This window comes from Typopeltis vanoorti, chromosome 5 (genome assembly GCF_054136105.1).
Source record: "Typopeltis vanoorti isolate ZY-2024b chromosome 5, IOZ_Tvanoo_1.0, whole genome shotgun sequence".
In the NCBI taxonomy this organism is placed as follows: Eukaryota; Metazoa; Arthropoda; class Arachnida; order Uropygi; family Thelyphonidae; genus Typopeltis; species Typopeltis vanoorti.
In genome coordinates this window covers 32,657,605-32,677,008 of record NC_143553.1, presented here as the reverse complement: position 1 = coordinate 32,677,008, position 19,404 = coordinate 32,657,605, and the positions used below count along the sequence as shown (strand labels likewise).

The 19,404-nt window shown below is 36.0% G+C and overlaps 1 protein-coding gene across 2 annotated transcripts in view; it reads left to right on the top strand.

Moving 5' to 3' along the window:
• FipoQ (F-box/LRR-repeat protein FipoQ) overlaps positions 1-19,404 on the top strand; it is a 303,650-nt gene that overhangs the window by 210,626 nt on the left and 73,620 nt on the right. For both annotated transcript variants that reach the window (XM_090393073.1, XM_090393072.1), the window contains exon 5: positions 9,597-9,763. In XM_090393073.1, the coding sequence (XP_090249199.1) occupies positions 9,597-9,763 (167 nt within the window). The remainder of the gene's footprint in view (positions 1-9,596; positions 9,764-19,404) is intronic.

Here is a 19,404-nt window from a genome sequence, read left to right as displayed (position 1 = left end):
AGAGGAATGAAATTTTCACCTATCTAACCAAGCCATATACACTCAGGGAAATTCTAGCAGAATCAGGCAAATTGCATGATGTTTTTAATTTTTTAGAAAGAATTAATTTGTGCAAACACATTTGACCATAAATTTGTTTATTATTATTATTATTATTATTACCACCCCAAGACCTCATGGAGTCAAAGACTCATCTGGGAGGTCCTTTATCACACACACACAGCTCATCATACTGTGTTTTAAACACATTCAAACTCTTTGCAGACACCACATTCTCAGGCAAAGCATTCCAATCATTCACAACTCTGCACAAAAAAAACCTGCCTCTCACTCCCCTACTCACACCCTCTTTATATAGTTTCCAGGGATGACCTCTGGTTCTCCCCTGATCTCTCACTATTCTCTGTAAAACTTCTCCAACATTGATCCTATAACAACTCCTTACCAACTTATAGGTCTCTATCATATCTCCCCTCTTCCTCCTGTCCACCAGACTCTGCAAATTACATCTCAATCTTTCCTCATACTCGACATTCCAGAGGTCAGAAACTACTTATATGTAAATACTTTTTTGCTTAACTTAACTTTTATACATACATATTATTCATTAGGTTAAATCTGGCCAATTATGTATTACCATATGCCTTGATCTTGTATATTTGTATCACCCTGCTGTAATTTTGTTAATATGTAAATACCATAATGCTAAAGTTAAATTTTATGCATCATTGCTGTATAATAATTCCTTTCTGGCTCTTTAAATATTAGTATAATAATGTTTGTTGTAATCCTACTAGATGTAGACACTGCTTTCCTTGACTTGTTTTGTATATACATATGTTAACCTATAGTTATCTATTTATGTACTGCTGAAACTTCTGCAGTAATTTTGTTTATATGTAGATACTGCATCACTTAACATACATTTTGTGTATGCATCTTATTTACTACTTTCTTTTTCGAATAATCATGTAGTGCTGTAGGACATCTTACCTATTTGTGTACTTTCTAGTAATTCTGTTTATATGTATTGCTAAATTCTGTTTAGTTTATACTGCATTGCTAAATTTAATTTTCATCCATGCATATTGCATAATAATCCCTTTTTGCCTATTTTTATACTGCTATAAAGGCATCTATTATGATTTTACTTATATGTAAATACTGCATTTCTTGGCTTAGTGTTTCATATATTATTATTAACTTATATTGTTAACAGTCTTTGCACTACTGTAATAACCTCTGACCTTGTGTGTTGCTGTGCCCTCTGCAGCAGTTCTATTTACCTAGAGATGCTGCTTTGTGAAACTAGATTCTTGTAGAGACATATTGTTTACAATTTTCTATAAATGCTAATGTTGTAACCTTTAGTATGGCACAGTATGACCCTTGTAGTTTTTGTGCCAAATAAACTATAAACAAACCAACCAACCAACTACCACTATACTAGTGGTAGTAGTTGGAGGTAGATGGCGTTGGTGTAGTTGCGGTCATTTTGTGGATGAGTGATGGAGACAGAGTTGTACAGCAGGTGCCCTCCCTTGATGAGTCTTTGGACTCCCTGGGGGTGTCGTGTAATAATAATAATAATAATAATAATAATAATAATAATAATAATACCCTTTACAACTGTTATTCTACTGCCATGACTATCCACCAGTGTCAACCTGCTATAATTATTGTTTCTCTTGCTTGCCTAATACAGCGAAAAAATTCCCTTGAGTTAACCTTATCCTGACCAGCCAATCACCTCTCATACTGCACCTTTTCTTTCTTTACCATACTCATCACCTTTCTAGCCCACACTTTATACTCTTCATGGATCTGATCACCACTAACTGTCTTGTATCTCCTCCATAGCATTTTCTTTTCCAACACAGCTTGCTTGATTTCACTCCTACTTTTATACATTGCTTTTGTTGGATACTTCCTTATGAATTTCCATGCACTGTCAACATCTTTTCAGCACAGGTCATCTACCCAGCGTATTTGTGCTACCACATATATCCATTTTTGGAATTAACCATTTCTTGTTTCATCACTTCCCAAACATGAAACATCATGATCACTTGCATCAACTGATGGCAGTGAAGGTAGCTCATTAACAACTACATCTTGTGAAGTTATCACCAAATCAAAACATTAAAGCTGCTTTAGTCATTCAAGTTTCTTAAGTCACATCCTGCTTAAGATATTTATCTTCAGAAATTCAACAAACTCACTCTCAATGAGCTCATACATTATCTTCTCTTTCCATTCTATATTCCCATAATTAAAGTCTCCCATCAGGTTCACCTTCTTTTTACATGCCCAACTAATTTGCCTAAACATTGAGGACAGATATTGAGAGAATTTAAATTCAAAACCTCGGGGATATGATTGAGACATATAAGCTAGTTAGGGGTTGTTATCAGGTTGACATGGAAGAGATTTTACATAGAATGAGAGAGGGGAGTAGAACAAGAGCCCATCACTGGAAACTGTATAAAGAGGGTATGAGGAGAAGGTTCTTTGCATGGAGAATGGTTGGTGAGTGGAATGCATTGCCTGAGTGTGTTGTGAATGTAGACACATTAAATCATTTTAAGGCATGGTTGGATGAGCATTGTGTGCAATAGTTTTTAAAACCTATGATGAGTCTCTGATACTGCAGAGATCGGATCATAATAATAATAATAATATTTTGCAATGAGTATTCTCTACATTCACTGGCCTATAACAGTATCCTGTCAGATATACTAGCCTGTTAATTTCAACTTAACACCACACAGATTCAAAATCTGCACATGTATAATAAATTCCACACTTTTGGACACAATTCCTCTTCAATCATTAACAGCACTCTCCCTCCTCTTTTTACCTTCCTATCCTTCCAGAAAACTGTATATTCCTTCCATTTCTATTGCTGACATCATCCTCAAGCAACCAAGTTTCACTTATACAAATTATCTTTTTCACATACTGACTCAATCAATGCAACAAACTCAGCTCTCTTATTTTAAATACTCCTTACATTTGTATACAGACATAACAATCCCTTTGTCTTTGACAGGAGTGGATGAAGTTGGCTTGGGGGGGGGCTCTTGGCAGTAAAATTTATGGGGTCCTAAAAGTGTTTATATATATGTATATTCTAGAAAAAGGACTAGGGCTTCACTATAACAAAAAATTAAACACATAATGTGTGATTTAATAGTTTTATTTGAGAACATTGCAATAAATTTTTCTTTATAATAACATCAGGCATAAAATATATAAAAAATATAAAAATGATAAAAAAATGACAACAAAATAATAAAATATCTTAAGAAAAAAAGAAAGAAATATATTTAAGTTGGAGTAAGAAGTTAAATAAATTATTTTCTCTAGGAAATTCATCAATTATTTTCGAAGTATCAATGTTATTTAATACTTCTTGTTCCATATATGATGCTACCTAAGAAGTACAATACATGGTACTTTTTAGGAGTTAGATTTTTACCCTTTTTAAGACAGAGAAAGTCTTTCTTCTGATGAATTCGAAATAGGAATAGTCAAAAAAATTTTTTTAATAATTTCTACATTTGGAAAAGTTGACAACATTTCTCTTGCAGCCTCGTATACTTGTGTGTTAGTATTGAATTTGTCTTTATCTTCTTTTAGAAATAGTAGAAACTGTTCCAATTCATCATCAAAATGTGTAATATCTGTATCGTTCTTATAGATCTCTTTTAATTTTTCTACATGGTTCATTTTTTCTAGATTAGGCAAGCTTAAATCAAAGAATATTATGGTCCCAATCTTTTTTTTTTGTCTGAGCTACGGGTCACCCTTCAAGCTCGGGGCATTGGGCTGTCAGGTCTGACACCTGCTTGATTTGCCTCTGGTGTCTGAGGTCATTCTACCAGCAACAACATTCTCTATTCTAGCTGCTATATCATACTCCTTTCTTCTGTCTAACCATGCCCATTTCCTGATCCTGACTCTGATTGCCATTCATACCTCTCTCATCCTCACCTTTATGCATTTCATCACCTTGTACTGCAATGAGGTTGACCACATCTTCAACCTCATATCCATCTTCTTCCTGTTGTTAGGGCTGGTTTTATCATTAAGCGAACCTAGGCAATCGCCTAGGGGTGCTAAGTAAATATCCACATGTGTAGGTGTACGTGTGCTTGTGTATGACAAAATATATATAGAGAGGCAATGCATAGGGGTGCCTAAATTTTCTTTGCCTAGGGGCATCAGATACTCTCGGACTGGCCCTGCTTGTTGTACAACCCGTTTAGCTGTGCTGTCCTGCTTCACAGGTACCCTTAGATCACTAGCTATATTAACCTCTTGATTCTGTGCCTTTTTCGAAAACAGTAGCTTTCTAAATGCCCAACACCTCTTCTCTTTCTTCTTCTTCTTCTTCTTCTTCAGCTGCTCCGATTTCTATATGGGTCACTGTTTCTGATGAGTCTTCTCCACTAGTTTCTATTGTAGACTTCATCTTTGTCAAAGTTTTTCTCCTTCAGATCTTCCTCTATATTATCTTTCCACCTCTTCTTTGGTCTCCCTTCTTCTTCTTCCTTCATGTATTTCCATCATCATGATGCTTTGTCCATCATATTCTTGCTATTCATTATCTCTGCTCTCTCCTCAATTCATTACTGTCCTATCTGGGCAACACACTAACAACTTTTCCATCTACTATTATCCTTTATCTGCTGCAACAACTTCCTCATGTCTCTATCAGCATTTTTTTTTTTCACCAACTAGGTCATTTGTGCCTACAACTGCCACTAATTCTGGTGCCAGCTCTTTCCTTCTCTGCCAAGCATCAGTTGTTTATATACAAATGCTAGAAGTGTAAGAAACAAGGCAAATGAAATGGTTGCACTAATTGAGTCTGTTAACCCAAAAATTGTTGGAATAAGTGAGACATGGTTAGATGAGGACGACATCCTGACAGGAATAGAGATGGAAGGATATGATGTGTTTTGTGAGGATAGAAGGGGTAAAAAAGGGAGGGGGAGTGCTATTGATGATAGAGAAAGAGATATGTCCATACAAAGTAGAGATACAAGAGGGAAATAGTGCCAGTGGTTTTGAGGCAGTATGGTGTGAGATAGAGGTGAATGGAATGAAATACTTGGTTGGATGTTGTTATAGACCAGGAAATGTGGATGGTAGTGACTATGAAATGTATAATCAAATTAGCCAAGCAAATAAGAAAAGAGTGATCATTATGGATGATTTTAATTATGACAATATAGACTGGGATGATGAGATAACAACTGGAAGTAAAGAAAAGGAGTTTCTTGAGTTTTTGAGGGATAACTACCTCAGACAGTATGTAACAGAGGGCACACGAGGATTGAAGGTCTTGGATTTGGTCATATCATCAGAGGATGTAATTATAAATGAAGTGTCAAATCACCCACCAATTGATGAGAGTGATCATGAGGTGATTACCTGGGTGGTTGTCAGCAGTGTGAGGACCACTGTCAGGTGGTCCTCACACAGGGTATATGTGGAACTACAAGGGGAGTGATTATGAAGAGCTCAGGAGACAGCTTGCAGGTGTAGCATGAAATGAGATCAATGCAGCTTGGGGGATTTCAAAAACTATCTAGTAGATGCAATGTCTAAATGTATTCGAAGGGTGAGAAGGTTAAATAAGGTAGGTGTGAAATGGATGAATAAAGAGATCAGTGGCGGCCCGTACATAAGCACTGCAACACTGCAGCATCCCCAAGGAAAAAATTAAAAATTTAAATTTTGTTTGTGTTTATAAATAATAACAATGCTTACAACATTATATAAATGCAATACAACATGTTAAAGTTTATAGCTTATGTTTTGACATTGATTGAATAGTCAATAAATGGAATTGTTCGATTAACGCTTTAGATTATAAAACAGATGCGCTGCGATCTAACGCCGATATTCGTTTGCACTTGTCATTGCACGTTACAACATTCAGACACTGCCCAAACGGCAGTGTATTTTTAGTATCCTTATGCATGTTATTTATGTGAGATATGAAACGTTTATTATTGGTGTGTGTACGTGGTGAACTATTTTTTGTAAATCTTATTTTATTTTGTTAAAATAACATATAATTATTTATTTATTATAGATACAAGGCTGAATTATGATGAGTGTCACTGTTCAAAATATGAAAAGAATTATATTTTTTCAATTATCATTACACAAAACAAATGCACTGCGATCTAACGCCGATATTCGTTTGCGCTTGTCATTTCTATTGATACAAAACTTTTATTATTGGTGTTTGTTTGTGGTGAGGATGAATTATTTTTAATAAAGCAATTTTTAAAATGTAAATTTATTTATTAATAAATTCGTTACTGATTAGGAAAAAAAAGTTTTTTTTATTTTTATTAAAAAAAATTTTTTTTTATATGCACACTCCCACTTAAAATTTTCACCAGCCGCCACTGAAAGAGATTAAGCATGCGATACAGAGAAAAAGGACATTATGGAGGCAGCATAAGAGAAGTGGAAATAACCAATTCCATGAGGACTACAAAGACCAGGCAAGGCAGGTGACTTGGTTGGTGAGGGTAGCTAAAGAGAGGTATGAACAGCAGCTAGCTAATGAAGACAAAAACAATCCTAAGGAGTCTTTTTGATATGTAGCCAGAAAAAGAAAGAATGATTATGGAAGGATGCCATTGATTGGAGAAAATGGTATAAAGACAGCTGTTGTAGAAGGTGTGGTGGAGATACTTAATGAGCAGTTCATTAAGGTCTTTCAATGTTGTGAATGTGACTTCATGGAGAGATTGAGAGCAGTTGATGATGGGGAAGAGAGAGACTGACTGTAAGTGAGCAAGAGGTGTATGGGGAGTTGAGCAAACTAGATGTAAATAAGACTGTGGGACTTGATAATATATCACCACGTATTGTGAAGGAATGTGCCAGGGAGTTGATGCTGGCCTTGACATACTTTTATAATCCGAGTCTTGTACTCGGTCAAGTTCCCAAGGAGTGGAAGGAGGGCAAGATTGTGCGACTTCATAAAGAACTCATAGAACTCGAGTTCTATGAGTTCTTCATAGAACTCGAGCATCAAACTATAGGCCTATCTGTGTGTCACAAGTTGTAGTTAAGTTGTTGGAGAAGCTTGTGAAAACTAGCATCCAGAATTCGGTTGACAACAATGGTCTTATCTTTGATGGACAGCATGGATTTGCTAAAGGGAGGTCATGTTTTAGTAATCTACTTACTTATTACAATAAAGTGACTGCTTTCATGGACAGAGGAGAAGGATACACAGTAATATACTTAGATTTTGCAAAGGCTCTTGATAGATTTGATAGATTTCTTACTATTTTGATAGATTTTGATAGATAAGTTGATAGTCAAACTGGAGTGGATGGGGTTGGATATTATATTGGTGCATTGGATTGGAGACTGGCTATCTGATATGTATCAATAAGTTGTGTATGGGGGAGTGATATACAGGAAAAGGAAAGTTACTAGTGGTGTGCCTCAGGGGTCTATTTTCGGATCATTGCTGTTTAACTTGTATATTAATGATATTGGTGAAGATTTGGATTGAGATATTCAGTTGTTTGCAGATGATGCAAAGTTGGGTTGAACCATGAAGAGTAGAGAGGATGTTGTGGCCTTACAAAAAGACTTGAATAAATTGAGTGATTGGGCTCAGGAATGGGGATCGAGTTCAATGTTGCAAAATGTAAGGTTTTAAAATTTGGGGAAAAAAATGGAATGCAGAATTTATGCTTGGTGAGGATATATTGTCGGAGGTGGAAGAAATAAGAGATCTGGGGGTGATAGTGGATATGGATCTGAAATTTAGGGGACACATAGCCAAAATTGTGAAGACAACATTAAGGCTTCTGGAAATGATGCAGAGGATACAGGAATCTCCCTACTTGTAGAAGTAGGGAGATTCTTGTTCCATTGTATAAGGCTTTGATTAGACCACACATGGACTATTGTGCCCAGATTTGTTCACCTGGTTTTCAGAAGGATGAAGAGATGTTGGAGAGGGTCCAGAGGTGACTGACTGAGGTAGTTTCTGACCTCTGGAATGTCGAGTATGAGGAAAGATTGAGAAGATGCAACTTTCAGAGTCTGGTGGACAGGAGGAGGAGGGGAGATATGATATAGACCTACAAGTTATTAAGGAGTTGTTATAGGATCAATGCTGGAGAGGTTCTATAGAAAATAGTGGAAGATGAGGGAAGAACCAGAGGTCATCATGGAAGCTATATAAGGAGGGTGTGAGTAGGCGAGTGAGAAGCAGATTTTTTTCATGCAGAGTTGTGAATGATTGGAATGCCTTGCCTGAGAGAGTGGTGTCTGCAAAGAATTTGAGTGTATTTAAAGCAACGTATGATGAGCTGTGTGTTTGATAAAAGGACCTCCTAGATGAGTCTTTGATTCCATGGGGTCTTGGGTAATAATAATAATAACTTGTTTCTTTTTTCCTGCAGGAAAGTATGACATCTGTAATGATCGAGTTCCCATACAATGATATAGAATTATCATTTGACTCTTTCTTCGTAACACTAACTTCCTCCTTCTCATTCACATCAGCCAACCTCTTCTTTAGGTGTTTAATCTCATCTAGATGCTTTATTTCACCACATTTCACTTCATTTTCAATAACTCTTGTCTAAGCTCTTCTGCTACAGTCCTGACTCTAGCTCCCATTTCTGATTACTCTAACTATGAATACAGTTTTCACATACATTAATGATTTCCTTCTTTTCATTCACTCTAACAGTCCATAAAATTTTCACATTTTGTGGTACATACATTAAGCAATTTTCAGAATGCATCCACTGGGAAATATCCAGGGCAGAACTCAACTTTTGTGCTGAAGCTTTCCATGCCACTGACACACTTTTCTTTAGACACCATTTTCTTAAGCAGTAGGAACAAGTAGAAAAAACACAATAAACAGAAACAACCAAAACAACCAATGACAGGTACCCTTAGATCATTAGCTATATTAACCTCTTGATTCTGTGCCTTCTGAAAAACACTACTGAAGGATACTTGTATCCAGCATGAAAAGAATAAAAGCCACACTATACACTATTTAAAAACACTTTTCTTAGCACAGCTCAAATATATACCAGTACATTCACTTACGACACTTTATTATTAACGCTTGACCTTCGCAGAGTCAAAGTACTCATTGTGGGAGGTCCACACATTTTCATGCAAAAAAGATCATTAAGCAGTGCCTTAAATCCATTCACTCACAGGATGCATTCCCCTCATCAGTCACTCTCCATGCAAAGAACCTGCTTCTCATTGACCTGCTTACAGCTTCTGAGGATGGCTTCTTGTTCTACCCTTTTCTCCCTCTACTCTATGAAAAATCTCCTCCACATTAATCTGGTAACAATCCCTCACCAATGACTGATTTCCAAATTTTTGGCAGATTAATGCAGCTGTACTTATTGGCTTTCCAATCAAAGGGCTTTGTTGATACAGAGTGACATGAATTTAATCATAAATTTAAATTATATAAGAAGTGAACAGTTTAATAGATTTTTTATTGCCCAGTTTATATTTATTTTGGATGAAATTAGAGTGTGACATTATTTCTGTTGATGTAGGTTTAAAAAGTGAACATGTAACAGCAGCAGAATGGGAAAAAACAAATCTACAAGAATTAGACATCACTGCAACGGAACTAACAACAGAGTGCCTTATTGACTTGTTAACTCGTATCCCTGCTCTTCGTTACCTTAGTGCTGGCCAACAAGATGGCTTTACTGATCAGGTTGGTTATCTTTCACATAGGCTGTTTAGTTAATACTTTGTGCCTGCCTCACCTATTCACATGAAATGTCTCTCTTTAGATATTATTGTTATTATTATTGCTATAACAGACCTCCATGAAGTCGGAAGCTTATTTTCCACTTGGTTAGACTATAATATAATAAATTTAGTTTAATCCTTTACCCAAGTGTAGGCAAACAAAGTTTGCACCTGAAGTAGTTCAGGACTGAGGCAAGGAGTGATGAGACCAAGCTCTCATCACTCCTTGTCTCAGTATCTCCCATAATGCAAAACACATCTCCTTGCAGACATGTATAAAACTATGCATTAAGGAAAGGGCCACTACCCAGACCGGTTTCGACCTTTATTGAAGTCTTATCAGTGGGAGGCAGACCCAGAAGTGGTGATTCTAAGGCAGAAGCAATGGAGAGGTCATATTTACTTATACGAGTTGCCAAAAGGTGTACCACCTTATTATTAATTTACTCTGGATTTAGAGAAAGATGTTGGAAGCTTATTTTCCACTCTGGAAAATAAGCTGATGAGACTTCAATAAAGGTCGAAAGGTCACTACCCGGTCTGGGTAGTGGCCCTTCCCTTAATGCATAGCTTTATACATGTCTGCAAGGAGATGTGCTTTGCATTATGGGAGATACTGAGACAAGGAGTGATGAGAGTTTGGTCCACCTTTGCTACAAGTTGCCTCAGTCCTGAACTACTTCAGGCACAAACTTTGTTTGCCTACACTTGGGTAAAGGATTAAACTAAATTTATTATACTCCATGAAGTCAACTGACTCATCACAAGAGATCTCACTCAGTGAGCATCATATACATCAAATTAAATCTTAAACTCATCCTAATATTCATAACACATTTAGGCAATGCATTTCACTCACCCCATTTTCTGTGTAAAGAATCTTCTATACTTCCTTCTTTATTATAGCTTAGCAATTTCTACTTAGCTATTTTCAGTGGATCCTGAACTTTACAATTATCCAAATTCACTAACGTTATTCTTCAATTACACTGGTCAAGAAAATAATTTTTTTTTTCTGCTGATTATGATCTGACACTTGTTTTTTTACTAATTTGGGTGTGCTGATTTCAAATATCAAACCCATTTTTCTCTATCATGTCAGGTTTTTCCTCTATGGCATTTTCTTTTTGCTAATTTGTAAGTTTTTGATAGTTTTAAGGAGGCAGTACTATTTAGAGGATCAAAAAAATCGATTTTTTAATATTATTTTCTGAAAGTATGTACTTTTAAAAATCTGTTCCTAACTTTGTATCAAGAAATTCGAAAAATTCCCAAAGATATAGCCTATTATTCAAAGCGGTGCGCAGATCAGAATCGGAGCGCTCACAGCTTTCGCTTGTTAGTAAACGAATAAATGCGTAAGCACCTGCAACGGCACGTACTGGCGCTTTGAATGCGAGAGAGGCCGATAACCGACCTAATACATTAGGTGATGAAAAGTAGGCAATGACAACTGCCTAAAACAAATGAATGCTATATGCGTCATAGCGGACAAAGAACGATCGAAATCAGTCAATCGTTAATCGATCGTGAAAGTATGATGAGCGCTTTTAACGTTTCAATAAAGTCTCTGGTTTTTTTTGTCGTGTTAATTGTATGTTAGTCGGCAGTGAAGAAAATACATCATGTCTACTACTCGAAATTGTGTCAATAGATTCCTTCTGCTACATTTGTGGCAGCTTTACTGTTCCCAGTCAAAGGACAAATATCACTGATTTCGTTAAGAAAGTGTACTTTGCATACTTTGACGTAAAAATTGCAGATCAGGACAAGTCATGTCCTGGTCTTCTCCAAATAAAGTCATCTCCAAATAAAGTGTATAAGTCATGTGTAGAAAATTTACGACAGTGGAGCAAGGGAAAATGCCAAAAATTAGCTTTAGGAATTCCAGTGATTTGGCGTGAACCGAAAAATCACATAGATGATTGCTATTTTTGTTTAGTTCAGACTTCTGGTTATAATAAGAAGAATAAGAAAAAAATTGTGTATCCAAATCTCGACTCAGTAATTCGGCCAGTTGCTTATTCCAATGAAATAGCTGTGCCAATTTATAAAGGACTTCCTTTACTTGAGAACAAGCATGATCGGGATATGCCAGATGTTCTTGAGGAGCAAGACCCGGATGTTGATTTAGACAATGAAAATTTAATTTCTAGTTCTGGACCGCAGCGTTTTACTCAAGCAGAATTGAATGACTTAGTAAGAGATTTGGGCCTATCAAAGGAATCATCGGAATTGTTAGCTTCAAGATTAAATGAAAAAACTTACTGGAGCAAGATACGAAGATAACTTTTTATTGTAGCAGGAAAAGTAATCTTGTACAATATTTTAAACACGAGTGTGCGTTTGTTTACTGTAACAATGTGTCAGGTTTACTAACTGAAATGAGTGTTGTACAATATCATCCAAATGAGTGGTGTTTATTTATCGACAGTTCAAGCAGAAGTGTCAAGTGTGTTTTACTACACAATGGGAATGCATATGGCTCAATTCCTATTGGCTATTCAGTCCACTTAAAGGAAACATATGAGGACATTAAAAAGGTTCTGAAGTTATTAAAATATACAGACCATAACTGGATCATGTGTGTGTGGATCTTAAAATGGTGAACTTTTTACTTGGCTTTCAAAGAGGATATACAAAGTTTCCATGTTTTCTATGCTTCTGGGATAGTCGAGCTAGAAACCAACACTGGAGTCAGAAACATTGGCCTTTTAGAATATCCTTAAATGTTGGAGAACAGAATGTTATAAATCAACCTTTAATCGACAGAGAAAAAATCATTTTTCCACCTCTACACATCAAACTAGGTCTTATGAAGCAGTATGTTAAAGCTTTAGATTTACATGGTGACTGTTTCCAATACATATGTGAAAAATTTCCACGACTTAGTTATGAAAAAATTAAAGCCGGTGTATTTGATGGACCGCAAATTAGAACTTTAATGAGAGACCCAAATTTCATCAACTCTATGAACGAAATTGAGAAAGAGGCCTGGACTTCATTTACGATGGTTGCGAATAATTTTCTTGGAAACAAAAAAGCGTGCAATTACAAAGATCTAGTGGAAACAATGCTGAAAATTTCCAGCGCCTAGGTTGCAACATGAGCATAAAGCTTCATTTCCTCTACAATCATCTTGATAGATTTCCCGAGAATTTAGGTGCTGTAAGCGATGAACAAGGCGAAAGATTTCATCAAGACTTTAAAACTATGGAAGATCGGTACCAAGGAAGATGGGATTCTCACATGATGTCCGACTACTGTTGGAGTATTCAAAGGGATTGCCAAAACAGAACACACAGCAGAAATTGCTACAAACAAAAATTTATTCCCTGAAACTCATGTGTAAGTAAAATTGTTATTTTTTTATAAATATTCTTGTAATTTTTAATGAATATTGTTAAGTAGTTATGTATCTAATTATCAGCCTCTCTCGCATTCAAAGCGCCAGTACGTGCCGTTGCAGGTTCTTACGCATTTATTCGTTTACTAACAAGCGAGAATGGTGAGCGCTCCGATTCTGATCTGTGCACCGCTTTGAATAATAGACTATATCTTCGGGAATTTTTCGAATTTCTTGATAAAAAGTTAGGAACAAATTTTTAAAAGTACATACTTTCAGAAAATAATATTAAAAAATCTGTTTTTTTTGATCCTCTAAATAGTACTGCCTCCTTAAAACTATCAAAAACTTACAAATTAGCAAAAAGAAAATGCCATAGAGGAAAAACTTGACGTGATAGAGAAAAATGGGTTTGATATTTGAAATCAGCGCACCCAAATTAGTAAAAAACAAGTCTCATATAAAAGTCAGCAAAAATTGTGTTGGTCAGTGTTATCATTCTTCCTTTTATTTGTCATATATTGAAAACATTTTATATGATTTTCCATTATCCTATTTGGATAACTTTTCATATTCTGATTTCGCCTTCATTATCATGCCTGCCATCTTTCTAGTCTGCTTTCTCCTTTTTGTTCTCTCCCTGGGCTTGGTCATCACCCTTCTCCCAATCCTGGATCTATAATATTTTATCTGTATGCAGCTCTTGGATAATGAATAATGGACATTCATTATTCATGAATGTCCATGTACCTTTCATGTGATTTATTCTCCCAACTATGGGGATGCAGTCAGATATAGACATTTTCATATATTCTTTGACTACTTTCCATGCACTGCTATTCCTCTAACATGAAGTTCCTTAATTCAGGGCACTGAGGCAATCTGCCTTTTACAGTTGATCATACTCATCTACCTTACAGTTCTTCATACACCCCATTCTTAATTAAAACTCTTCCCCTCCTAAGTCAAAACTTTATGATCACTTTCACCAATTGGAGCCATAAGAGTTATCTCATTTAGAGATATTCTCAGATACTATTACGAGATCCAATATTCTTACACCTTGAGTCCTGTTCCTCACATGCTGCTTTCTCCTCCCTCCACTCTATATTAGAAATATTTGTAAACATCAGATTAAAAATATTGATATGTCAAAAGTTTTGAGCAGCCACTAAGAGTAAATGCCAGTGGTACCACTTAGTGTATATGAATTTTTTATTTTGAATTGTACTTTTTATTAATTATTATTATTATCATTCGACACCTCCAGGGAGTCCAAGGACGCATTGAGGGAGGGCACCTGCTCTACAACTCCGTCTCCACCATTCCATCACCAACCAACTGACCACACCAATGTCATCTACCACTGATATTTCCACCAACAATCACAAACATCCATATCCACGGCTGGATTCGAACCCGCAGCCTTTTGGCTGGAGAGAGCGGAGACACTATCCACTTGGCCAACCAGGCTATAAATTTTAATTGTAAATATGAACATATAATTTAAGTGATAATTAGCAAAAAAGTAGATGTTTATATGCATGAACATTCTGTATCTAACAACTTATTAAGTAGATAAGGGGAAATTAGTGCTGATCAGATTGCTTCTTGTTACATTGCCACCCAAAGCAGAAATAAACATAAACTTCATCAGATTAAATGCCAGTGGTACCACTTAGTGTATATGAATTTTTTATTTTGAATTGTACTTTTTATTAATTATTATTATTATCATTTGACACCTCCAGGGAGTCCAAGGACGCATTGAGGGAGGGCACCTGCTCTCCCTCAATGCGTCCTTTCACATAATCCTTTCAAAATTTCAAAAAATCCTTTCACATAAGTAATATGTGAAAGGATTTTTTCTTTTCAAAGTAAATCTGTACCTTAAACTCTTTTGAAGACTAGTGGTCACACAGTCTGCTGCTGTAACTCTTCTCCATTGCTAGTAATAATGTTCATTTTCAGCAGTGATGAGAAAAGTAGATGTATATGGAAGTTTGGTCCATTGTATGTTAAATTTAATATATTTATGAGGATATTGTACTACTCCTGATTGTTAAAAAACATGACAATTTATCTTTATTAAAATTTTGCTGAAGTTTATGCAGATATCATTTCTTTCTTTTATATTTATTTATTTATTTATTTTTGCACCAAGCACCAAGCAGTTTCATGGAGAACTTAGAAGTTCCTCTATGCACCTTCTTGCTTTTCCTTAACTTGCCAAAGTAGTTATAGTGCAATTAACAAATGTTATGAAATCATTAATTCTGCATTATTGTTAAGAAAATATAGTTATAGCCTTTGATTATGGTTATAGCACAAAGCAGCAGTAGAGTCAGATGGAATATCCCGCATATGTTCAGGTAATATGTAAGTGAATTGATAATGTCTTTGATATAGTTGTTTAATTTGAGTCTTAACACGAGCAGGATTCTCCAAAAATGGAATGAGGTCAAAATAATCCAGATGCACCAAATTAGTACTGAAACAGATGCTGTAGACACACTATTGCATCTCTTTTACTCTAGAGTGGTAACTAAGGTAAAAAGAAAGCATGATTGTAGAACAATAGGCATATTCAGTATAGATGGTAGGAAACTAAGAGTTGCAGAGGAACCACATGAATTATTAAATGGCTGTTTTGAATGGCAAATAACATGTTACTTGATTCTGTAGTGTGATTAAATTAGTGAGTGTTACTATAGGCAAGGGAATGTGATGGGAGATGACTCTGCAAAGTGTAGGTGAATGAGTCTAGTGAGTGATAAGTCAGTGATAATAATGGATGACTTTAACTATGAAAATGTTGACTGGAAGCAAGAAAGAACATGTGGAACAAGAGAGAATGAATTCCATGAATTGTCTTACACATAATCTACTACCAGAAATTCAACAAATGTTGGATTTCTGGTAAGAAATATTTCAAGTTGAGGATAATGTTGAATAGGATCAATGCTGGAGAGGTTCTACAGAAAATAGTGGGAGATCAGGGAAGAACCAGAGGTCATCCCTGGAAGCTGTATAAGGAGGGTGTGAGTAGGGGAGTGAGAGGCAGGTTTTTTTCAAGCAGAGTTGTGAATGATTGGAATGCCTTACCTGAGAGTGTGGTGTCTGCAGAGAATTTGAGAGTGTTTAAGAGACACAGCTCATCACAGTATGATGAGCTGTGTGTTTGATAAAAGGACTCCTAGATGAGTCTTTGACTCCATGGGGTCTTGGTTAATAATAATAATAATAAAAAGAGGTGATACCAGCAGTTAGAAAAGTGAAGTATGGAATTTTAAATAACTTGATATTAATAAGACTGTAAGACTGGATAGGATATCACCACATATATTAAGGGAATGCACAAGGTAGCTAACAGCACTCTTGACTTAGTTGTTCAACAAAAGTCTGGGAATAGGAACAGTACCATAAAAATGGGTGGAAGAAAAAAACAATACTACTGCATAAAGGAGAATCCAGGTCAGTGGTATCAAACTATAGGCCAGTTTGTGCATTATATGTAATGGTGAAAGTGTTAGAGAATCTAGTTCAGAATAAAATACAAACTTGGATGATGAGAACAAACATTTTTCTAGATCAGAGTATGGGTTTACGGAAGATCTTGTTTCGGTAACCTCTTTACATTTTATAATAGAGTGATGAGTGTATTGGACAGGAGAGATACTCATATGACAATTTTTCTTGATTTTACAATAGGTCCATTGTATAAGATACAAAATTAGGCCACATATGGATTTCTGTGTGCAGATTCTGTTCAACTGGATATTTGTATGATAAGAATTTAGAAAGAGTGTAGAGGCAAGTAACTAAGACTATCTCAGGACTCTGGAATGTTAAGTGCAAAGAACATGCTCTACTGAGTTTGGCAAATAGGAGGAGAATAGTTGATATGATTGAGACATATAAATTGATGAAAGGAGCTTATTAGGCAGATGGAAGATATTCTATAAGATGGTGGAAGAAAGAGAGGTCATTCTGGAAATTGTATGTGCTATGTCAGTAAGGAAGTGAATTTATATTTTTTGCATAGTGAATGAGTGAAATGAATTACCAAAGCTTTTGGTGAATGCTCTGGTGAAAAAAAAAAACTTCCACAACAATGCTAGAGTCCAGTTATTATTATTATCTATTTGGTTACAAAAAGAAATTAAGCTAGAGTAAGGTCTTGAGGTTTGGGAAAAATCGATGGGATGCTGCATACTCTATGGGAGGAGTTATACTGGAGGAAGTTGGGGAGACAAGAGATCTGGGGTTGATGATTGATAGAAACCTGAAATTTAGGGTACATATTGCAAAGGTGGTGAAGGTAACACAGAGGATTGCTGCAATAATGAGAAGAACACTAATCTGCAGAGATAAAAGGGTTATCATTCTGTTGTATAAGACTCTGATCAGACCACACTTAGACTATTGTTCTCAGATTTGGTCCCCAGGATTTGAAGGGGATAAATTAACTGTGGAAAGGGTACAGAGACAGATAACAAAGATAGTTTCAGGACTGCACAATGTTAGTTATGAGGATGGGCTGAGGGAATGTGGACTGCAGAGTTTGGTGGATAGAAGAAGGAGAGGTGATATGATATGATTGAGACTTTTAAACTGTCGTGAAAGATGGTTACAGGGTTGACGGTGGGGAATTCTTTCGCTTGGTTGAACAGCTGGAAGGAGTGATGACAAGAGGCCATCCCTGGAAGTTACAAAAGGAAACCGTGAGCAAGAGGGTGAGGAGTGCTTTCTTTGCATAAAGGGTGGTTTGCCATGGAATGCATTGCATGATGGAGTAGCGAGAGTGAGAATGGTCAATGAGTTTAAGGAGTGGTATGATAGACTTTGTATTTCTTGGGAGGGGGGGGGGACCTCCCCTCGATGAGTCTCGATAGACTTTGTGTTTCTTAGGAAGGACCTCCCACGATGAGTCTTTTGACTCCATGGAGGTCTCGATAATAATAATAATAATAACATGTTCACACAAAAGTTACTCATATAAGTATACATATAAATTAAAACAAACCAAAAAAGCTGAAAAATTGCTTAGAGTTCCTGAAGTCAGGGTTTGCTGGAAAACTTGAAGAACTAAGAGGACTGAACGTGTGCCATCCAAATTCTGGGGATTTTTATGCTACCATTATTGTTAAGATTAAGTCGGTTAATCAAAATATCACAGGCTTCTTTGAATTTCTGTTTATACCAGGTTTTTGTATGATGTAAAGAACAAGTCAAAATATCACCTTACACCAGTCAATTTGATATAGGGTGTTAAGAGCATGATCTCAGAGGCCTGCTTCACTGAAATTAAATTTAATGTGTCATTTGTGTTATTTTTTACGGATAGAGATTGTACGTGCAGTTTCCTCAGTATAAGGTAAGTTACAAGTGCAATGGATACAACAATAAACTCAGGGGTGAGCCAATGGGGGGAGGATCCTTAGAGGAGTTGAATATGTTTTTAGTTTTATAGGTGGTTTAAAAGCGGCATTAAAATTATAATGGTGTAGAATTCTATTAATTTTTTTCTGAGAACCCTTTGTATGAGATAGCTATGGTTTTACTGTAATCTACATTATTTTTTGATGAAGTTTTATGAATTTTATTAATAGTATTTTTGCTTTAGCCATTATTTATAAATGTATTGCTAATGTTTTGTAATTCTTGTTTAATAGCCTGTTCATTATAGCAAATTGTTATAGCTCTGTTTTTGAGGGTGTTAATGACTCCAAGATTTTGCGAAGGAGTGATATGAGTTAGCATGTATATTGGCCAGTATGTGTAAGCGTGCGGTAAACAGTGAAGGAAAGACTGCCTGAGGGAAGACATGTGATCAGTGTATCCAGGAAAGGAAGCGATTTCTGATTTTCAATTTCAATAGTAAATTGTATGCACTCATGTTGTTTGTTCAGGTGGCTAAGAAATATGTATAATATTTGGCAGGGGTGTGGCCAGATAACGAAAACATTGTCAGTGCATCTAAGCCAAACTGTAGGTTTTAAAGTAAAGAAATCTAGAGCATCTTGCTCAAAAGCTTCCATATAAAAATCATCAATTGGAATGTCAGGCAGGAATTTGTTCTGTAAGAGAATTCTACGCCATTATAATCCCAATTAATTCCACTTTTAAACCACCTATAAACTAAAAAACATATTCAACTTCTCTAACGATCCTCCCCCCCCCCCCCCCCCCCAATTGGCTCACCTTGGAGTTTATTGTATCTGTTGCACTCGTAACTTACCTTATACTGAGGAAAC